The 23,592-nt window shown below is 44.6% G+C and overlaps 1 protein-coding gene across 2 annotated transcripts; it reads left to right on the top strand.

Annotated features, from left to right (window-relative positions):
* The first annotated feature begins 3,840 nt into the window (after positions 1 to 3,840).
* Positions 3,841 to 23,086, top strand: C8A (complement C8 alpha chain). Of its 2 annotated transcripts, none has more exons than XM_072867787.1 (11): positions 3,841 to 3,959; positions 6,068 to 6,164; positions 7,112 to 7,256; positions 8,426 to 8,570; positions 10,143 to 10,332; positions 11,844 to 12,044; positions 13,397 to 13,637; positions 17,626 to 17,754; positions 18,488 to 18,645; positions 20,975 to 21,197; positions 22,935 to 23,086. In XM_072867787.1, the coding sequence occupies exons 1-11, from the start codon at positions 3,841 to 3,843 to the stop codon at positions 23,084 to 23,086; spliced, it is 1,800 nt and encodes a 599-aa protein (XP_072723888.1). The 2 variants fall into 2 exon arrangements, with proteins under 2 accessions (XP_072723888.1, XP_072723887.1); XM_072867786.1 differs by having other exon boundaries at positions 18,476 to 18,645.
* The last annotated feature ends 506 nt before the right edge of the window (positions 23,087 to 23,592 follow it).

Below are 23,592 nucleotides of genomic sequence, written 5' to 3'. Positions count from 1 at the left end.
CCCTGTTAGGGGGACACAACCGCTACCTGCGGTGTGGGACCATCACTGTGACAGTGACCACTCCTGCCAGCAGCTGCAGGCAGCGTTTGCTGTCACCCCTCTGACACGGAGGATGACGACCAGGGCGAGGTACCGCCTGCAGCATGCTTTCCCTGCCCTGCAGTAATGCAGCGCACAGGGGCATCAGGCCTTCAAGACTGCAGAAACATCATCTAGCACAGAGCATCTGCTCAGCAGCGTAAACTATAGCAAACTCATTACATCTGTCTGTCTTACCCTTTTTAATGCTTCTACTCATGTCTTCCGTTGGCTATACAATATAAAGCCATCTTCTAAACCTAAACCCTTCTCTTGAAGGTATCTGTGCTGGCAATTTGATTTTGAAGTTCAGAGAGTAAGACCTTGATAACCAGCTTTGCTTCCTTGGCAAAAGAGAAGTTATTTTACCAAGCTCCTGTGCAGAGAAAGCTCTCCAGCGCTTGCCGAGAGGATGAGCTGAGAAAGCCCATGTGTGCTGTGAAAGCATGTGTGAAACGGCAAACTTTCCAAAGGCAGAGCTCCAATTGCTAGGCACAATTTCTTCATCTTGCCATATCTAACATCTCTATAACCTCTGTACATTGCAACAATCTCTATATTTAAAAAAAAAAAATAAATCCTACCCCTGAATGAAAGGCTGTCTGCTCTGCACTTTTCCCTGGGGAACCACGAGAGAACAAACAGCACATGGCAGGTGTCAGTCACATTGACAGCAAGAAGCTCGGATACAACTTTGGGGGGTATGGTGTATCAAACAGAATAAAAAAGAACAGGACTCTGTCATTACATGTTCGTGGTCTTCAAGTCAGGAACAAAATTCAGATTTACAGTATTGCATGAATAATGTACTACAAAAATTATAAATAGAATATTGGCATAAAAAAGGATGATTCTTTTAAGTAACTGTATCCCCTGCAGAAAAACCATATGAATATACTAAAAATAAAAATCTATATATAAAGAACATACAAATGCAAATTGCTGGACGACAACAACGTTATGTTAGCTCTTGTAATATAACTTCACCCTGGAGCTAGGCTCGTGTAGACAGCCGCGTTACCGAATGCGCTGTTCAGGTGCTATTTAAAAGATCAATGCGTTCTGCAGGCAGAAATTAATTCCCCTTGTTGGGCCAAAGACATTTGAAGTGGAGATTTTTTGAAGTGGAACAAAATCCTGTATTGCTATCAGAGCGGAAAAGTGGGTGCCCAAGTTTGTTTACACTGAGTTAATCTGCGCCTGATTTTAGCTACATAAGGGTTGTAAATGAGGAGTTACGTTTCTTCTAATTAGATGTTGGCAGCGAAGAGTTCTTCAGCGTCGGACAAAAGGGCTTTGCGATGGGAATAGTCCCAAGGTGGCGATGCAAACTCCCACCCAGGCTTTGCTGCAGCGAGCTCGCTGCTCGGCCCGGCCCGCTCACAGCCTGTATTTCCATGCTCGTGAAGAGCCCGAAGACTTCAGTTCACGGCTCATCGTCCTGAAGGTGACTGCGTCGTTATTGACAGCACGGACAGCATTGCAAGCCAGAGGTGCAGAGAGTTAATTCAGGTTCAGAGGCAAGGATCCAACACACATTTTAGACAAGTTCAATTCATAATGTTATAAATGGAACCATAACTTTTATATATATCACTTTTGGAACATAACACCTTTGAGAAAGGTTCTTTAATTTCACCTCTAGCGCGGTGTGCCTTGCTTGCTGCTTAAATCTCTCTCGCACGCCTCCCCCACAAACGACCTCACCTATCAGTGCGAAATTGTTGTTGTGCCTGATTGCACAAACCAGCCCGGCCTTTTACCTGGGAGACGTGCCACAAATAACTTTCATTATATATATGGTGTGTTTCTGACACTGCTATCAGAAAAGAAAAGATATAATGCTTCGACAGTCTTGCTTAGATGCTGAGGAGGCACTTGACTGTGCAAAGCAGCCATTTATATCACAGGACGGCAGAAGTTTGGACCGAAGACAGATCTGGCAGACGGCCAGGGAGGCTCCCACCATGGGGACAGTGGGGTCCGTCCCCGTCAGACCTCTATAAGCATTGCTAAAACCTTTTTATGTCGTTCTGCCTTAACAGCAACATGCAGAGAGGCTGTAATGTGGAATTGGGAGGTAACGATGGGGATCGCCTTAGGCCAGTTTCAATCCCCTGCTTTTCTCCCAGGCAAAAGCAATTTAGGTTTAATAGTATATAAAAAAAATATTAAAACCCTTATTTGAGTTCTTCTTGTGTAGGCGAAGAAAGGAGGACTTCCTGAACTCATCTGAAGTGCATTAGTAGGTAGGGGATTACATTAACATACTCTCGAAGGTCACAAAAAGGCAGTTTTCATTTCATTTCACTACAGAGTTTACCCATGTGCTACATTTCTTCATGTTTAGCAAAGACAAGCCCCAGGGTCGTTCTGAACTTTAATTACATTAAAATAACACAGTAAGAGGTCCTTTTATTTTGATAATTTACAATACCAGCTATTGAAATTAGCTTTGCAATTAATTTGGGAAATACACAAAGTGACACTTCTATCCCAGTCTTTTGTGGACAGAGGACAATTCACTGTCTGCTTGATAGCTGTAATAGCCCAAGACCAAATTTTCCTACAATAATTACACTTTCTCTTGAATTTATTGAGGTTCAAGCTTCTAGTAGTCTGCTGGGAACACTTCATTTATGCATGAAGCATCTCATCCTACTTACGCAGAAGAAAAGCAGGGAGACACAGACACTTGTTCGAACAGAAAACTCTCCATAGATCCCTTAGTCTTTTTTTTGACTAATATCTAATGAAGTTATAGATTCCTTGTGCATTTTTGTGCCTGCCCAGGAGCCCTCAGGGGAATTTTGCAGACTATGTGCAAGCTCGAGGAAACAGGTATGGGGCAACTTGGGCCCCATACCATGCATGACCAAGTGTCTTTGCAATGGCCAGTTTTTCTTTCTTCCAACACATGAAAACTAAACAGTCTCATCTTGTGACTATTATCCTAATAATAAATAACCCATGGTGTTCTTGCTTTGGATAGTGCTGCTTCCTTAGACTTGTGCACATCCACTACTTCTGTGTTAAGATCCCAACCAGTGAAAGGCGTTAGAGCCACCACTGGCAGATGGGTTTGCACAGCATATGGGATAGGACACAATTTCAGATTTAGGGGGTATCTTCCTCATCCCAAATCACTTCAGAAAACAAAGATTTAGATTCTCATGTTGCAGCGACTGTGTAGGGCCATCCAAAAGCCAGGTGATAACTCACATCAGCTTTGGAGATCGGACACTATCTTATGGGGACAGCAGTGGGAAGAAGCTGAACTGACATTTCCTTGACGTATCTGGAAGGCACATGTTCCTCGTAACAGAATTTTATAATAATCTTCAATTTGCTGTACTGGAAAGCTTTTCCCTGGTCAGTGACCAGATGCACCAAAATTGCAGTTAAGTCACTGCGGGAAATAAAATGAGTTTCCTCCTCCTTCAAATTAAAAGGAGGGTGCAGGCTGGACAAGAAACACGCTGCTGCAATAGGACTTGATTGACTTTAATGCGGAAGGAGTTGCACAGTTTAATATATTCCCTTGCCAGAAAACTGGGAATTTGTTTCCAAAAGGGCAAAGGCCTCCGGGATGTGTCCTGATTCTTTGTGATTTGATCTGTGCCGTCGTCAATGATTTACCGCAGCGTTTTGGAGTCCGGTGGGCTCCATGCTTCTTCTAGCAGTGCTTGCCCCACGGCGTCCTGAAGCCTAAAGCTTTTGTTTGCAGCTAATCTATAGCAAACATTTACATATGGAAAAACAATGCGGTGGAGCCTGTGTCAGCTTTCTCCTCTGATTCTCTCTATATGCTCGCTGGCTTTAACGGCACATCAGGCCACAGCTACAGCATGCAGGGAGCTCGAGGCATTGCCTTCCCAGAGGTAAGTCTGTTCCATCCCCAACTTTACATATAGAAATTATGGGCAAGTCGGTCAGCCCATCAATTTTGTCCTGACTTGAGGCATGTGCACGCTGTGCTCTCTGTAAACAGCTACCAGAAAAAAAAAATGTTGGCAGTTGTCCAAAGCCCAAGCTAGGCATCGTAATTCCTTCTTATATGAACTGTTTGCACAATGGTTTTTCCTGTAGAGATGACTATTAAGCCTTCTTAAACTTCCTTACCAAAATTACCGTACTGGTTTTGGGCACTTGGAATGAATGCCCTATACAGGACGATTTATGAGCAAATATCTTTCCTATTCTTTTTCATTATAATTATTTTGCATTTGACAATGTGAAGGTAGGAAGTGCATGTTTATAATCCAATTTTCAATCCGAGCCAGATCCTCATACCTCTATTTTTTTTTCCCCTGAACATTATTATTAACCTATACGAGTGTCATTTAGGCTTTGAAGGAAGGGAATAAACAAGTTACCTTTTCCTAAAGCTATAGTGTCACGATAGGAAAATGGTTGGATTTTTTTTCTACAGCTATTAATTTCAGGGTTGTTCTAAAGGCAAATATGATTTAGAAGGATCAAAAAAGGTATCAGTGATAATTGGAACGTGGAGACAAGGAGAAGGCGGAAAGGAAAAAAAATGTGGTAGTGATACACTTAATTATGAAGCCTTATTCCGATAATCCCTTTTGAAAATGAACAAAGATGAGATTTTTGATGTTTGATGAACTTACCAAACAAGGCAGAATAATGAAGAGGTAAATGTAAAATCCAATCGAAGGTGAGCCAATTAAGTACTTTGTGAAGTGCTGAAGGATACAGCCCACAAATCCTCCTGTCAGAGTGAAAAGGCATCAATACTTGCGTGTCCTCCAGCTCCGTGTTTGTCTGCAGGCTCCTGTTGTTTTCCTGGAGAGACGGTGGGTTTTTCTCTCGTGCACTGATCTGCAGCCACAGGCTCCCTTGCTGAGCTGTTGTGGCTTTCATTTAGTAAGTCTCTCTTCTACAGCCGCTGATGAATCCCCAATGTGCTCCGTATCTCTGCTAATTATCAATATTTCTCTTTGGACTGCAGTCTCGTAAGTAAAACAGCCTGCTCATTAGTTAATCAGCAAAATAATAATAAAAATAATGTTTTGGCTCAGAATAACCCCTCAAAATGCTTCGAAGGCTGTGGCAAACACAGAGTTGTACTGACACGCCACAGATTGCTCCTCAAGACAAAGAAACACATTATACAAATAAAGACTGTAGGAGTAGGGACAGAAACAGAGATCATAACGACTGGGCTGGCAGGCAAAAGTCTTTTCTCGCTGTTGTATAGCGATATGCAGTGTATCAGTACAGAGAGTCTGAGCCAAGGGCCACTGCGATACAGGACCTGTGCCGTTTTCTGCTTTTATACTCTTCCTTTAGTTATTTTCCTCTTTTCAGAATTTATGTATTTCTTTTTAGAAATAGTTAACCAACAAATTCTTATAGTCAACGTGACTTTGTACCTTGCCTTCTCAGCACTGTTGGTGCAGCCACTCCCACCGCTCCACAAAGCCCGTGGGAATCAGACTCTGATTTCATACTTGTCGGCAAAAATACTGACCATGAATTCACAATGGTGTAAAAAAAGTGAAACCAATAGATTTCAGAACAGGCCCAAGGTGATAAACGTCAGTACTCCTGGAGTTTGTGATGTGCTTCTGAGAAGAAAGCAAAAAAAGAAGCCTTTCCTTAAAACCTGTTTCTTCTCGACATTCCTTCTGTTTACCCAGTGTGTTTGGTCTTATGTATATGATGTATGTATATTTTATTGCAATCTACCTATTGGAAAGGGCTAGGATCCCTTGGGAGAGCAGGAAACCCAAGGCAAAATCCTCAGGTCCTGCACCTGCTGCCCCTGACCAATTCTGATGGTGAATACTTGGACGGGGCATCTCGGCTGGTACAACCCCCGCTAAGGGATGCTTCCCATTTCCTACAAAATAGGTTCCTGGTGGAAAAACACACAAACAGATCATTTTCTCCCTGCTAGCCTCCAGCCCTCCTTAGAACACAACTTCAAAGACCTTAGACTGCTATCTCTTCCCCTCCTTAGAAGAAGCAGCAGAGATGTTAATTCTCCAGGTCCTGTCGACTGTCAGCTGAGCCAGTGGTCAGAATGGACTGATTGCTTTCCTTGCCAAGAGAAAAAAGTAAGACTCCACCGTAATGTATTCATTTATCTTCAGATGTGTCTGTGATGAGGATGTACACACATTAATTATATATATTATACATATTCATCATTCTGAAGCATCAAGTAAACTCATCCAAATATGATGGAGATGCTCCTCTACTAGAGAGGCTCTTACTTACCCTGGCGTAAACTGGGGAATAAATTCATTTAAGGCAGCAGAACAGCAAAATGCAAAATCAAGGCAAATGGGGGAAGAATCAGGCCAGAATATTTGCCCAAGACTTTCTTCTTTTTCTATCTCAGCTTTAATTAAGTATCCCCTGATTCTTAATGCAAATATTCCAATGAAAAGAAATTAAAAGGAGCCTTCATTCATCAGCTCCTGTTCTCAATTTTTTATATCATTTCACATATGTCTTCATAATTCAAGAATTTATTTTCAAATACCTGACATAGTTTTGCTTTCTACTGAGTTTATATCCCTGCATTTTTCATTCCTGTGCTTATAATCAGTAAATGATTTGGCTCTTCTCTCTTTCCTTTTCTTTTTATTCTTCCTAGTTTAAAGAGCAGCAATTCTCATTAATAATCCATCAGAAATGTTGCAGGATCAGTGCTGTAATTAGTGTCTGTGTCCATCTGAGCCTTTTTCCGGGACAAAGCATGTGTAACTGCAAACATCCCCTATTATTGCCAAGGTATAAAATAAAGAAGAGATTTTTAAAAGCAGCCATTCCAGCCCCTCCCAAATTCACTTGTATGAACTTCAAGCAAATCTCCTGAGCTCCCACCTCTCTGCTGACTCTCCTGCTCCATTTATCATGTGCAAAGTCTGTGGACTACACAGAAAAATAACAATTTAGATAAAAGTGATAGTTTTAATTGCTTTATAGCCTGTGGAGGCGATGTCTCTGGGGGATACAAGTTAGTGTTGGCGGTGTTTTTGTCTCTCGGGTGGTTCAGCACCGGTACCGGAAGCTGGTGCAGCCGGCGAGGTTCGCGGGGCAGCGATGCGCGGGGTACCTCTGGGGCGAGCAAGCTTGCCGTGCCGAGACGACGTGCGCCGGACCCCCCAGCTGCGGACAGGACTTTCAGTGCGAGGAGACAGGTGAGTGAACTGGGTACAAACTCCTGCCAAGGAGGTTTCGGTCCTGGCTGGACAGACCTGGGATGATTTGCAGCCCCTACCGTGGGCAGAGCTTTGCCAAAATGCGCTCAGGCCAGCCAGTAGGATGGTGAACCAGTGCAAGACAAAGCAGGAAATTTCCCCATCTTTGTTTTTTTCCCCCACTTTTACAGAAATCCGTTCATGTTAAGCTTAGATTTGGATAGAAAAGAAGGCTGTGTGACATGGAAAAGGTTAATTTTTGAGTGGAACAAAGAGAGTAGAAATATTCTGCTCCAACTGCTGTGCTACACGCTCACACTCCCCTCCACGGGCACCACCGCTCCCACAACACACCACTTTCTCCCCCTGCAAAAGACATAGTTCAATCATGAATCCAACTAGCAATCTGTTGGGGTGATTTATTTATTTTTAGCCATCCCCAGCTCTGAGGATTGGGATGTAATACGGCTGTTCTCTGAAAGTTTGACTAGCCTTGACAGATTTTTGTTTTTACACAAATGGCTCAAACTCCCATCTTGAGCATTTAACGAAAATCCTATCGAAATTTAGAAATGTGCACCAGCTCTGCAACCAGCTCCTCATCTGGAGCAGATCATTGCTCTGTTGAGGCAAGTGCGTTGATTCCTGCCACGAATATCATGTTAAGGCTTTCTCCTCATTCCCAGAAGCAAAAGTACTTTCAAGTTGCCCTTCCTGCAAGCATCCATTCTTGAGCTATAACTATTGCAATAAACTCCCCCAATACCTCCTGCAATGGGAAGAGGAAAAACTGCACTTTGACCACAGAGAGCTGACTTCCCTCAGCCAAGCGGAGAAGCCATCGCTTCCCATAGCTCCCTTCCAAAAGCATGAGTGTAGATAATATAAAATCAGGCCAGTGAGGTGCCCTCTACTTGATTCCCACCCCATGGGAGCCCAGGGGAGCAGCTGGCTTGGACTCCAAGCCGTGCTCGCTCCAGGTTGCAAAGGAAAACCTCCCCCCGAGGAGCTGGGAAAAGCAAGCTCCCAACGGAAAAGCGCTGTGTTTAACAGCCGGTGTGACTTCTTGTAGCCCTGAGATATGGGTGGAAACCAACGTAATCAGTGCAAGCTGCCAAAAAGGTTTTCTGAAGGGCGGATAAGCGATCGCCTGTACCTGTGCACTTCAGGTCGCTGTATTAAACGGCATCTTGTGTGCAACGGAGAGGAAGACTGCAGAGATGGGTCTGATGAGAGTAACTGTGAGGATGAAGGTATTGAAAACCCTTGTGAACATCTGTTTCCAATCCCAGGGTCTGAAAAAGCAGCCCAAGGGTGAGTAAATAATCAATAGCTGCTACTCTCACAATCTAAACAGGATTAAGTTTTTTATATTGCTCTTCCTTAGTAATAGCAGTGCTCCATGAATTGATAGGGTGCTGTACAAAACCCAAAAGAGAGCTACTGTCCCACCCGACTGTGGGTGGCAATGAGAGAGGCAGGAGGGTTCATCCCAGCTTTTATTTCAAATTCTGTCTCAAATTTACTATCTGACCTTGGCCTCTCTCAGCCACTCTGTACTTGTAAGTGTCCTTTGTATACTCATGTAAAAATATATCCCAGTTCTCTGAGTCCAGTTATGTTACAACTTTCTCCAGTTGATAAAAGCAATATATTAAAGGAAACAGTAGACTTTGGAGATGCAGCATCCTGGTGGCTTTCATCCTTAAGGAGAAGATTTAACTCCAGGATTTAGGACTTCAGAGCACAGATTCAAGGCAGAGAGCCTGAGCTCCACATGAATATGTGCAGGGTAAATATACTACCCATGAAAAAGTTTTACTGTATTCAGTTTCGAATTTTGGTTAGGTAATACGTGGAAAAGAGGAATCCAGAATGACTTTAAAGGCAAATTGTCTGTTGTGACATTTTTGTTCTAAATCTTGTGTTTTAACCAAGATACTGCTTAGTTTCACTTGGAGAACATGGGCAGTATGAGAACGAGTCAGTATGAATACAGTACGAGAATGTAGTTACCCATTAGATAGCTTTCCCATCAGCTCGATCCAATGCTCTCTGGAGCCCATGAGATAAAAGTCTCTCTGGCACGGGGTCTGGGAGAGTCCATCAAAAGTTTTTCAAGACATATATTAATTTTCACCGAGCACCCCATTTAATAGTGCCCTCTGATGTGTTTCTCCCGCAGAACACACAAAAGCAATAGCATTTACTATCCTAGTCTTAAAGATGATTCCCTGTTGTGAGGAGCAATACTGCTGTCTAGTTTGAATAATGCTTTCATTTGGGGCCCTGGAATTACAGGGAATATTAAGTACCAGGCGGGATTTCAGAGGGCAGCAGCTGTGATGGCCGGAGAGCAGGAAGAAAGAGGCGTAAGGAAATAATAAGCGAGCGACTTGGTAAAGCACAAGCAGACTGCAAGTCTAGGGAGGGTGCTAGCTCCCCCAAGAAACAGGACCATTATTAAAAGGAAGGAGATGAAATAAATAGAAAACAATTACAGGGAATGCCAGAAAACACTTTGTGACAGTGAGAAGCATTAGGCTCCGAGAGACTCACAGGGGACCTGGAGGAATTCCAGGACTTAGGGACTTTCATAACTACTTGCCAGGATGGACTGGACAATTTAACTGATTTCTTTCATCTCTAGCATATGAGTCCAAACCAATGTCTTGGAAATAAAATGGCTGTTTGTCTCCTGTTAGCTTTGGGAAGGAGATAGCAAGGAGAACAGACCGAAATCTTATGTTTTAGGTGCTATCCAAACTCAAAGTCAGAGACAAACAGATAACTTGTAGTGTCAGGAGAACAGAAACAGTGACAGAGACTGTTGGGGAAATAGAACAGGAGCTATGGATAACTTTCTGAATGCTATTTCTTTCCAAGCTACAATATCCTGACACGGGAAGAGAGACAGTACGTATATGATCGTAATTTTTTTGGAGGCCACTGTGAGTATGTCTACAATGGAGAGTGGCGGGAGCTGAAGTACAATGCTGCGTGTGAACGTCTGTACTATGGAGATGACGAGAAGTATTTCCGCAAACCTTACAACTTTCATATATACCAATTCCTAGTAAGTACTTCGGGCGGTCAAATTTAGCAATGTTTTCCCAGCTAAAAGCCAAACTTCCTATAAAGATGTTATGTACATTTTATCATTCACTATAGGTTGTCTTTCAAGGCACCTTTCTCCAGCTGTCCCCAAGACAACAGGCAATCGATGATATAAATGCTGTTTTATGGCACATCAAGGAACTAACATGCTTTATCACCCAGGCATCCCCACTGCTTACTCTGGCCTAGTCAGAGCCAAGAGAAATGGGTTTTCTCTAAATTCTGTTATTAATGAGCTGTAGAGCTTGCGCAAGCCACTTGCCTCTCTAGGGATGAAGTTGGCCATGTGTAAAACGGGAAGAATGCTACTGGTTCAATCCTTGAAAGCATTTTAAGTCTATGGCATGGCTACAAGGGACATAAATCCAAATTCTGAGCGAGACAAAGATCCTGAAAGCCATCACCATGTATCACAACGTCTGTACTCTGGGGGGTCACATCTGGTGTTGGAGACTGAACTAAGTAGAGCAGGGATTCAACCTGGGTCTCCCACATCCTAAGTGGGTGCCTTGGCCATGCTGTTAAACATTTATCATGCTTTTTGACATGAATGAATGAAAACACATTATTCCAGGGGAATATTACAGCCACAGGCTCAGTGCAAGTGGCTTTCATGTCCTCCCAGCAAGCAGACCCCCCCTGCGTCCCTTAGTCCCCAGTTTGAACCCAGAGAGACCCACCACACGGGCCACATTTTCTTCTCCCCTTTATCTGCTGCTAGCAGTGGAAGGACACCCGCACCATGGTCAGGCACTGAGGGATGCTTGAGCATGCCCCATATGAATTTTGACTTAGGAGCTTCTACCCACCGGCGTCTAGGAAGTCACTGACGATGATGTGAGATTTTTTTTTTTCAGTGTTGGTAATTTAGCCGGCTTTTTCTAGAGATGGCAAATGGCACAGCCCAGATTCAGCAAGGCTGCTCAATTCCACACGCCGGCAAAGTAGAGTTGTCAAGGAAAAGGTCACTTCTCTAAAACACAGGCAAAACAATGTCTGTTTTCTAGTGTTGCCATCGCAAGTGGCTGGATCACCACTGTTGAATTTTTTTTCCTAAATAAATTCATCCAGAAGCAAGCTGGAGAGCAAAAATTCACTCCAAATTGTTAGGGTTTGGCAGAGCTGTAAGGAATTGGAAGGAGGAGTTTATAATGGGAAATGTCAAGCTAGCTTAATAGGCACCATTACCAGCTCTGCCTGTAATGGTCCTGCTTTGAGTGGCTAAACACAACCCTTTCCCCTGCCTGGAGATGGATGAAGCAAAATGCGCGGCTTTATCCGCATTTCTCACATATTTCCGAATGAAATGGCACGTGACTAAATTCTTTATTCCACATTCACTGAAGTCAGCGTCGGTGCTGTCAGGAGCATCACGGGCTTCAGCAGAGGCACCATCAGCTCCTTAAAGAAATAGCGATTGAAAAGGAAGGGAAGTACCTGAAAAATTAATGTCTGCTCCTCTCACTTTAGGCTCATGCTGATTCTGGATTCGCTTTTGAATTTTACGACGATTCAAAGGATCTGCTTAATGCCCTTAAAAGTTATAAATCTGGAGAAATAGGCCTTACCTTTGGAATTGGGCCTGCAAAATCAAATTTCATGTTCGACTTGGGCTTCACTTTATCAGGTGGCAAAGGATCTGTGAAGAATTTCACGCAATACGCTGCAAAGGTAAAAAAACCAACCAAACAAACCCCCCCCCCCAAATCAATGATGCATATGCTGCAATTGTGTCATCTGTGCATCGCATGGTCTGGCTGTAACTTATGTCAGTTTATTCTCTCAATTGTATTTTTTAACACATAGTAATTGTACCTTAATTTGTTCATGTAATTGCAAATGTATGATCGTTAGTAATCCTGTTTGTTGTTCTTATTACATTTTAGCAAACAGGGAGTGGGAATAAAATTGAATTACGAAGTACCACAACACATGTCATCTCATCCCATCCTGTTTCATGGCTACATTAAGCACATAAATAAAAAAAAAATCCTTAAAATGATGATGAGGGAGGAGGAAATATCAAGATGTTGATCAAAACGGTTGTCCTCAGGGAATGATCTCCAGTAGCAAATATATCTTGTTCAAATTAATACAAGCTGCCTTATGATGGGGAAATATGCTACTTTTTACAAGAGGTTAAAATACCGTGGTGAAAAAAAGAGTACCCGACAATAGGGTGTATTCTCACAGTGAGTTTACATCATGGACTAGCTGTGACGACCCCTTTCCAATCTAATAACACGAATGCTGGTATTTCCCACATTTACCGTGCCCCGTCTCCACTTCTCTCGTGGCTGCTGACAGAAAACAATAAAGAAGAATTACTTTGATGGTGTTCTGAGTTGAAATGCCCTTAAAAGCTGTTGGAAATTGGCACCATTATAGTATTTACTGTGCCCTTGTCTAGACTCACGCAATGTTTGCAGCTAAACAATGATCAATTATCGGAGGAATCATTTAAAGGGCTGTTCTGGTTGCACTGAAGCCTGGTCCGGGGCAATGGCCGATCTAGGAGAGGAGTCGTGGATCTGGTGGTATACCTAGAAAATCCTCCCCCTGTCAGCACCTTCCTGGCCAGGCTGTCCCCCCGCTGCCAGGCTGGGTTGGGCTTGCCATCACCCCTTGTCCTGCATCACTTTTGCTTTTTTCACAGGTTGAGGCTGTGAAAAAAGCAAAAGGGAATAAACAGCATGGGAAAGAAGGCAGAAAAAAGAAATAGCAGAAATGGAGGATGGAGGGGAATCATGTGGAGCCCAATTCTGATCATATTCTCACATCAATAAAAAAACCCCATAGCATCCAAACCCATGGCTCTGCCCTCCACCTCATATAGCCACATGAGAAAGAGACACTCCCTGTAAAAGAATTACGACTTATTTCATTTAAACCAGGGCTGGTTGTCATGCCTTTAACATCCACTGACAGTCACAAATTCAGGCTTTTCTCTGCAAACCTATGGACTAGAAATGACTTTTTTTTACTGAAAGTTGAGTGGCAGCTCCTCTTTTCTTTACCTGCAGAACGTTGGATTCATTAGAGGTGCGACGAAGGTGCAGACAGCCCGTTTCAAGATGAGAAGCAACAACGTCGTTTTGGATGAAGACATGCTGCTTTCCCTGCGGGAGCTTCCAGACACCTACAACTATGGCATGTATGCGAAATTCATCGACGACTACGGCACCCATTTCATGACATCTGGCACGATGGGAGGCGTCTTTGAGTATATCCTCGTCGTTAACAAGGAGGAGATGAGAAGAAAAGGTTAGAAAACCACAAGATATTCCCTGTTCACAACTTTCTGCTCTGAACCAAGCATTTCCAACCTGGGGACCATGGGGTGGGTCCAGTCCACCAGAGTAATTCATCTGGCTCTGGCTGCTCCCCACAACCATCATCTCCCAGTGTCACTTGCTAGACCTCTCTAAACTTCTCCTAGTTCTTCTAGTCTTTGTTCTGACCATTCCCATGAAGGTTCAAGGACTGCAAATGCATCCAGAGTAAAGAAAGATAGCTCACTCATGTTTTAGCCTCCTAATAGTGAGAGTTTCAATTTTCTGAAAATGGAAATAACGCATCGCACTTGGCAATACCTCTGCCACTTTACTCTGGTTAGTGTCATATCTGAAGACTAACAGCCCTCTGCTAGCTCCGGTTCTCAACAAATTAGAGTGTATGAGGCTGGAGAGCCATACCTCTAAATCTCAGTTACATAAAATATCCACTGCAGATATCTAGATCGCAAGAATAGCCATTACTGGCGAGCCAAAGCATAACATTTTTCCTAATCAAAACCATAAGATGCAGAACAATAATATGGTACTTTAGTACACTAACTGGATTGTCAACTTTTGCAAAGGTGTCGACAATGCAATAGATCCCACTTCCCCCAAGGACCATCACTCTGCTCTACTGAGGGTAACACTGCCTTGGTAACTCCAGGCTGGGCATTTATGCAAAAGAAAATTGTGATCTTGGACAACAGGTGCAAATTGCTGCAGCTGGTGCAAATTGCTGTAATTCCGTTAATTCCATTAATTTCCACGGTTCTGCCCCAAATTCTGCCTCCGGTCTGAAATGGCTTGGTACCATCAGCACTAGGATAACTATGCACTCCATATTGAGCGTTAACCATGCCAGTTTTTCCACAAGAAATTACCAGTTGAGAGAATTTTTATCAAGTTCCGAAACTACTGATGTTTGGAAACATGATGGCTCTTCAAATCATTTATTCACTTTGAAGAGTGAGTGATATTGAAGTGAACAAGATCTTGGCGAGCAAGTCTTCAGGAAGCAGACTGCCAATTTCAGAGGAGGACTGAATCAAGAGCATGTGGAGGGAGGCCATTATTTTGCTTTGTCTTGTGCATGCTGTGTATATAAGGAGGAGATTTACTGCTATGAGATGCCCTATTTTAGGAAAGAAGGATGTTGAAGTTCAGCAAAAGACAAAAAAGTGCCCCAGTAGAGATGTCATTTTCATTCTAATGGAGCACACTTCTGTAATTTTCGTCTAACACAGACTCTGCTAGAAAGTCCACTTTGACCAAGTCAGCAGTGCCCTACGTCACGTGACGCAGACCCAGAAGGACCCACCTGCAGTGGCTGATATGCCACTGTCTAAAAGCATTTAGTAAAAACCCTGATTTTTCTAACGGCGATCGCAGCCATGCTTGAAGGCTGTGTTTGCAAGAGGATTATCCGCCTCCCCTGAGGAATGGTCAGGATCAGGATGTAAGCACTCCAGTCTTAAAATTAGAGCTTCAAAAGATGAGTTTGAAGCTCTGCAGATGCCTGGAGATGTACCACTGAGTCTCCACAGGGCTGAGCAGCAAGGCATCTGCTTTAGATCAACCACTGCACCCTGAGAGCCCACCTAGCCCATGAGGCTACGTGTTAAATGCTCTGGAAGAGAAAACACTCCTTTTTTTATAGACCAGTGGCTAAAGCGCATGCCCAGGAAAAAGATCCCTAGGCTGAGTCCTCCCTAAATGAGAGACAGCTTGAGCAGTGGCTGGGCATCTAGCTAGGCGCAGGCATGAGCTGGACTTCAAGCATCTAGGAAAGCTGAATTTTGAAAATTCAGGTTTTTCAATTGATGAAATTTTCAATAATGAAAATTATTTTTGAATTTTTGAAAATTATTATTGAATTTTCAATAATGAAGATTCAATATTCTTCATTACTTGTTTTTCAAATAGATTGTTATGGTTCTATTATTTAGCAGAAAACAGTATAATGTGTTCACACATTACAAGAACATTCATGGGAGAAACATCATGCACAGAATAAGTCACCTTCTGGGTTTAGATACCCAGGAATAGACCACAACTCACCGGTGCAGAGCTTAAGACTGCAGTTTTGCTGCCAGACCCATTTCTAGCTTTCAGACTGCAAGGGCTTGTATGGATATGGTCATGAGTGAAATAAATACATATGTCAGAATGAGGTCCCTTGTTGCTCTGCCATCAATATTTTTCATTACTTGTTTTTAAAATAGATTGTTATGGTTCTATTATTTAGCAGAAAACAGTATAATGTGTTCACACATTACAAGAACATTTATGGGAGAAACATTATGCACAGAGTAAATTAGAAAGAGTCTTCATATATTCTGATTAATTCAAAATGCAGCAGTAAATCGTATCACTCGAGCACATTTAACTATCACAAATTATATCATATAAAAAAACTATCAGGGCTCCCCCCTCAAGTGCCAATATTTTCTATGACCACCCTTTTGCAATGATAACCACTTTTCATTTATCAAGACCCGATCTTGCTGCAACCAATAGCGAATTGTATTGACAGACCCTCGCTGAATATAATTACTCAACGGGAACCATGGTGAATCAATTAATCAGGGTATTCCTCAAGTTTAATTTTATGGCACTCCAACACCAAGATAAGCAATCACTCATGTTGCTTTGGGTGAATGAACTTTACCCACTGTGTTTACTACTGTTGAGCAGTTTAGTACAAGTAATTGAGTGCTGCACATTTAATCTTTCTCAAGGGCCTAGTTTTGCAATGGGATGTAATTCCCCTTGAAGTCTTGAGCATGCTTCAGCTCTCACCAGTTTGAATCCAGGACTTGTAGCCCCTTTCTCGGGATGCCGAGCACCTCTGCTGGTGGGCCCACCAAGCCAACGAGCAGATACATGCCCCGCGCCGCTCCAGCGAGCCGCTCCTGCAGGGTGTGCAGAAGGGAGCAAAACTGGAGCTATGGGCATTTTACCAGTATTTTAAACACAAGCGAGACGAGACGCTGCTCCCCAGTGCTGGGGGGAGGCAGTTCAGCAGCCAGCGCTCTGGGCTGGGGCTTGGCTGGAGGGTCGATCTTGAGACATTAAGCCACAAAGCACAAATCCCGCTGACCTCTGTGCCTCCCTTTCGATACCAGGGTATTGATCGCCGGGCTGCTTTGTAAAACACTTTAAGGTCCTCTGACAAAAAGAGCAATATAAAAGTTAACTATTACTTACAATACCCGTATTTATTGAAATCAATGGATTTTTTAACTATTACAGAAGACGGCCTTATATTTGCAGTACCCTGAAGTGCGCACATAAAACCAGGCTGGATGAAATATGTGCATTGCTTACCTTGGTGAAACCACATCATTAGTTCCCTTCTCCCCTCTGCAGTCGCTTCATGGGTCTCCAGTTACATATTTTCATGATGTACGTGGCGGTGCTGGCAGCAGCAGCCCAGCAGCAGGCAGTAAGGCTTTGGCAGCTCTCAGCAGCCAGACCTTTGGCAAGTTGCTACTTAAGATGCTATTTAAGCCACTAATACATGGGTCAGAGCCTCAGTTTAGGAAAATTAGCAAGGATGTATTGATTTCAGCTGCTGTTCCCAGCTTTACCCTAGTTATGAGTTAGTCTGTAAAAAAAAAAAAAAAGTTTTATTTTTAAATAAATAGACCAAACAAGGAAATACATGCCTGAAGCCTTGTGTTAAGATATTTTACTCTCTTCTAATACTTTCTAAGAAACAATTTTACAGTAAGGACATTTTTCTTTTCACCTATTATGTGATAAGCCCAATATACCCCAATAAAATATTGGCTTTTCCACTGCAAGACTAAAGGCTGTCCTCTGCCCAGAATAGCTCTTGACTTCGAAAAACAGGCCATGCAAATAACTGAGTATTTTCTTCACTGATAGAAAAAAATACCAAGTAGGAAAATGAACAATCCTTCCACTCAGAATGAGTCACTGATTTTACTGGTTTCCTTTCTGTCTTGCAGACGTCACAGCTGAAGAGATAAATGCCTGTGTTGGCCTGTCAGCTGGCCTTACATTCACTAAGAGTAAACTGCATTTGACGTCGTCTATGTCATTCTCTGAGTGTGCAACGAAAGGATTTATGAAAACAGGTATGATAGCAGGGCGGATGTCTGTTGAGGCATCTCGCATCACTTCTTTTGGTCACTTGGGCATGCAGATTCAAGTAGGGTCACACAAAGGTGCGAAGAAGGGAGCTCTGGTGCCATCCCCAGCCATGGCTCAGGCCCAGTCACGGGACCAAAGCGACTTTGGGTCCAAATCTCCAGGAGTACTGATTGCTCTTGAAAGAGCAGGAATTAAGGTAGCAATACCTGGATTAGAAACGCGTGTAAATAGAGGCAGCAGGGTGGCTGGCAGGCTGCAGTCGCTACAGCCATGGCAGAATGGGCATGGATGACAAGGGCAACATGGCAACTATTAAAGAAGTCAAAGCTGACTATAAAAAGTACTCAAAGAGGCTAGGGAGCCCCAGATTTGTAAGTCACTTAACCAGCTATAGACGGCGTGATCTACTGCCCACACACTAACTAGAAGCAAAGGCTGGAGGCGTGCAGGCTCTTCAGGTCTTACCAGCTTAGAGCATTTGTGATGCTCAGCTCACCACTGACCGCCTCGTGATAACATGGCAGGGCTCGCCTCATGATAATGTGGCAGGGCTCGCCCCGTGAGCGGGGGATGCTGAGCGCCCATCGATTGCAGGAGGCAGCATCAGTGCCGCTCACTGATAGCCCCTTGCACGATTGATCTCACCTCCATTAAGCAGTTTCTAGTGTATGTGTGGAAACAGTAACTAAATAATAAGGGTGTAATTCCACTTTTCAGATGCTCAGAGCCACGGCGCAGTTGTGGAAGATATTATTCCCCGGATTAGAGGTGGAGATACCAGTTACAGTGGAGGGCTCTTGAACAGTTGGGATGGCCGTATATATCGTCACTGGGGAAGATCATTAAAATATAATCCTGCTGTTATTGATTTTGAGGTAAGGCTTTTCTGCAGTTGAAGAAACTCTGCCGCTATAAGGAATGAAAGTGTAGTCGAGCAGATCATTTTGTATTTTTATTGTGATCCCATCACAGAACAAGATTAAATGTAATGGGCCACTGATCTGGTAACCTCTTATTCATTTCACAATAGGGAGTACATCTCCCACCGACCGCATCTGCAGGGAGACGGACAAGGAGCTTAATGCTGGATTAGTGCCAAGTTAAGTTTTGATGTGTCCCCAAACAGCTTCCCACTGAACGGCTCTCTGCAGTTGCATTCATCCCTATTATTCTTCCCGATGCTGCCTGCCCTCCTGTATAAGCAGCGGGCTCGCGGGGGGCTGGGGAAGGAGTCTTGCCCCCCCAGCAAAGGCTCTGCATAGACCCCCCTGCTTTTCACCTGCCTCAGAGCTGCAGTGGCTATGCCTAACCTCTGCGGACCATGGTGGGTATTGCTATGGGTGCTTCCAGGAGTTTTTAGAGCAGGGGGCTCCGGGCTGCTTTGTCAGGGAGGGCCCGTCTCTCTCCACGCTTCAGAAAGAGGGTCCGTGGCCATAAAAATCAGCCAAGTTCTCCTCCTCCCTTCATTTTATTGGATGCCTCGTACAATGGAAAGATCACTGAAGCATCCTACAGGGCTTCAGAGACAGGGAGGAGATGGGTGCAAGCGGAGGGGATGGAAAGGAAGAGAGCATCCAGGGCCAGAGACCACAGCGGCATGAGGAGGCGGGTGCACTCCTCAGCTGCGGTCAGGAGGACCACATCTACCCTGAGATACCACAGTCGCTGGTCTGCTCCAGGAGCGCAGATGTGGGGTGTGGGGGGAAGGACCTCGGTCACGGCAGGGACACGCTGCCACTTCCACCCCTCTCATCTTCATTTGAAAGCACACCCACTCCTGGCTCTGACGGAGGGTGGGAGAAGGGAAGGTGGAATCAGGAACCACCCGCGTTATTGGCAGGGCAAGAGGGAATCTGCAAACCTTCCTGGGCAGCTCCCTGGCAGCAGAAAGCCCTGATAAAGTAGAGGCGCTTTCGGTTCCAGCTGAACGCATGCTGCAGGTTATTCACCTTTCTGCACAAGTTCCCATCAATTCTGGGCAAAATTTATTGCGATTTTCCAGTAAACCATGTGCTGACCTCTCTGTTGGCTGCTCTGGAGCTCGGCAGTCGCTGTGCAACTGGAGCTGCCGATAAGTGCTCATGTTCACTTCAGCAGCTCTTATCTGCAGCTCCCTCTTGTTTGTTAAACAGGCTTGTGCAAATTTGTCTAAGAGGTCTTCCCAAAGCTCAGCTGATCCTCCCCATGAATCGCTCTCACTGCGCCTTGTGCAATGAGACAATGTCCAGCTCTTCTTCTCTGAGATCGGTTTCCACCGATTCCCAGCCAGGACATGCAGTGTTTGCACAGATGCATGGATGGACAAATATAATTATGTGTCCTCAGACCAGCCTTGGGCTTTTAACTTTAATGTTCAGTTGAATTTTTGCTACTGGTGAAAACAGAAGGGCTGAGATTTTTCAGGGAACCGTTTTCTAAACACAGTTTAATACCTAAAACACCCCAATGAGCCACTCAGAGCATTTCAGGAGGTTGAATGCTACCACCAGCACATGAGCCCGCAGCCCTTTGGCTCATCCAACCATTTTTATAAAACAGGTTCAATGGAGAAGGCAAGTTACAATTACAGTTGCCCATGCTGGGCTATTTTTGCTGAATGGTATATAAGAACTGGATTTTGCTACTGGAAATATTATGAGCATGATATATTCTTAAAGCTGTAGATGGCACAATATTACTTTGCTGCATCAAAGGGCAAAATGTAGGTAGGTAAAGTTCTCCACGCTCAGCGTTTGCCAGATGGTTCACAATCTGGTCACCATTAGCGGTAGGTTGGCATTAAGTTTTGATGACACCCACTGTCCAAAGCTCTTACCAAAACATTTTGGTTCAAAAAGGCAAAAAGCATGCAAGGATCTCTGAGATTGTGGCAGCACTAAGAAATCAGTCAAAAGATGGGCTTACTGGGGTGTTTAATTTAGCATTTGAATCCAGACTGAAACTCCAACACATGTCCAGAAAAGCCAATCCCACGCAAACGTCTAAGATGAGGAGGGTTTTGGAACGGTGGTTCCTCACTGGAGCCCATCAGTCGTGGTAACGCATTTGCATGACGTACATGGAGCTGTCAAGGAAGACAAATGAGTTTTTTCTGAGCCCTGAGTTTATCCAGCAATGTCACAGCTCTCTGACTGCGGCGTGGTAGCATCTCAGTTGATGCCCAGCTAAAATTGTCTCCATGCTATTCATCTCCATCCTATGCAGCTGCAGCCCATCCATGAAATTCTCCGCAGAAGCAACCTCGGCGACATGGAAACCAAACGGCAAAACCTGAAAAGGGCTTTGGACGATTACTTGTTGGAGTTCAATGCCTGCCGCTGTGGACCATGCCAGAACAACGGTGAACCCATTTTGGTGGGAGACACGTGTTCCTGCCAGTGTCGACCGGGTGACAAAGGCCCTGCCTGCGAGCAGACTAAGCGCCCAGGTAAGACCCCGGCGTGCACCCGTAGCAGGGGAGGGCGAAAGGCGGCAAAGTGCCAGGGTTTTCCCCCCAACATGGTTAACCAAGAGCTCTTTGCTCCCGTGCATCAGTCAAGCCTGCGCTTCTGTATCCCTTTTGTTGCTACGCTATCCTAAGCAGCCCTGCAAGAGACTTAAATTAACAGCTCAGGCGATTATTATAAATAAATTAGTGGAAATGAGGATGTGTTTAATAGCTGGAGATGTACTGACATGTTGCAAAAAAGCTGAGCTGGGGTGCAGGGGGCAGGGGAGGGAGGCTGGAAGGGTCCGGCTAAGCGACTGGGAAGTGGTGCTGAAGCAATGTGCCATCAAAAATGCTGTTTTAGTAAAAATTTGCCACATTGCCAGATTTCCCTCCCCCATAGGGAAACATTTTAGCTAGAGGGAAGTATCTGTTTTGGGGGAGAAAAAAAGTGCTTTTCCAAAGTGACAGGCTTTTATTTATGTTTTCTTTATTACTTTATATACTATCCTGAAAAATTAAATGGGTGATGAAAAAAAACAACCTTGGAACATGCTCTTTTATTTTTGTCCCAATTCTTGATGACAAAAAAATCCAAATCTCAGCACTTGAAGCTGGCGGAAAAATTCATCTTCAGAGCAGTTCCACCAGGCAGAGCTCCAGGCCTTCAACCGTGTGCTCGTAACTAGGGTCTCACCATTGGAAAAGCAAAGCTGTGATGAGATAAGGAGTAAGAGCAGAGCTGGGTAGATGGGTTATGAAACTGAGCTCAAAAGCATCGCTTGAATGACTCCAAAGTGGGCTTCTTTAAAGAAATCTCAGGTTCTTTGAGTTATCTCCAAATCCAAGGAATCTACCTTAGATGAGGAGCATGGAAAGCTCAGGACCTGGCCCCAAAGCAGCCCACCGAACTGGCCAGCCCCTGTGCTCCCTGCTTTTAGCAGTAGTGGGGGGACGCACACTTCCAGCTCATGGGAAATGAAGCAAATTTTTATTTTCAAAACTCATTTAAGACCAAACTCAGTTTTTTAAAGAACGATGTTCCAGCAGACGGGAAACCCAGCTTTCCAGCCAGCACTAAGTAAGAGCACACACATCCACTTGTGCTGTCTGGATTAATAAAGTGCCCAAGCCAGGCATGAAGGCCAGTTGAGTAAATAAAAAACGACAGTAAATGACAGCCATCAAGCATTCCCATCATTCAGGAGCGCCACCATAATCCATAGTATCGAACGCTCCTGACAACTCAGTCTGTGCTGTAATGAAAAAGCCTTGAAACGACCCATCTCCAAAGGGACGGGCAGACTTTTCGAAACACCTCCACGACGTTAGGAGACTTTTGTCCCTCCGCCTTGGTCGGAGGTGAGAGAGTTAGTGCAGAGAGAGCTGTCAGCTGCCCTTTGGGAAAGGAAAGCCAAGCCGCAGCCTTTCAAACGAGCAGAGGAGAAAAAGAAACAGCTCTTGGTGTCTGAGGAAGGTGATGCTGTTTCATCTCCCCTGGCTTCAAAGTGCCTTGATCTCAACAGCCGTCTGTGTGCTGGGCACGGCTGGGAGGGACCAGGGAGTCCCGCTCGCAGCAAACCTTACAGCCGGAGCCGAAATCACAAACGGGTGGTGGCATTCAGCTCAGTCTTCCTCCCCTGCTCCCACCCGAAGGACGCCTCTGCAGTCAGGCCATACGCAGCACTTCAGACCTGAAACCCTTTCCCCCCACCCTCTTTTTTAATGCGTTTACAGGCAGCAAGACGGATGGGAACTGGAGCTGCTGGTCACACTGGGCTCCCTGCCAGTCGGGCACATCGCGGCGTAGCCGGCAGTGCAACAACCCGGCCCCGCAGCACGGCGGGGAGCCCTGTGCGGGGAAGGACCGGCAGAGCAAAGCCTGCTGAAAACCCAGGGGACGGCATCGCTCCCCACAGGTACGTGGTTGAGAGCGGTTTGGAGTCTGTGCTGGGCTGTAAATCCTCCAGTCATAATTCTGCAACGGAATTACGCTGGGTAGAAATAATCATCAAGTATTGCACTTCTATACGTATGGAGACATGCTGGCTTCGCTGTATAAAACCAGACCAATTGCTCCGGTTGACCAAACGCGTGCCCGGCTGCCCCCTCGCCCTCGCACCACGGGATGTGATGGGAGCCCCACCAGTGCGCAGTGGTACTGCCGCGATACAGGAGATGGGGGAGAACCCACCCGGGTGGCGTTGCTGCTGGGGGACCGTGGGGCTATAACATGTCATGAAATAAATTTACTAAAAGTGTTTACATAAGTAAGCTTGACTCGCAGAAATTTTTATGTTTGCCTTTGGAAAACACATTAAAAGCTCATGATCCTTGCATTTTTATGCAGTTGGTATTGACATATGTACCATGAAACTTTTATAAGTTGGCGCTG

Source organism: Ciconia boyciana, chromosome 7 (assembly GCF_034638445.1).
Source record: "Ciconia boyciana chromosome 7, ASM3463844v1, whole genome shotgun sequence".
NCBI classification, from domain to species: domain Eukaryota; kingdom Metazoa; phylum Chordata; class Aves; order Ciconiiformes; family Ciconiidae; genus Ciconia; species Ciconia boyciana.
Note: the sequence above shows the minus strand (reverse complement) of the source record. Positions and strands in the feature narration are given on the sequence as shown.

Coding starts and splice junctions, on each gene's coding strand:
- C8A (XM_072867786.1), top strand. CDS start 3,841: ATGCGGTGGAGCCTGTGTCAGCTTTCTCCTCTGATTCTCTCTATATGC. Junction 8,571..10,142: donor TCTGAAAAAGCAGCCCAAGG/GTGAGTAAATAA, acceptor TTTCTTTCCAAG/CTACAATATCCTGACACGGG. Junction 18,646..20,974: donor CTGCTGTTATTGATTTTGAG/GTAAGGCTTTTC, acceptor CATCCTATGCAG/CTGCAGCCCATCCATGAAAT.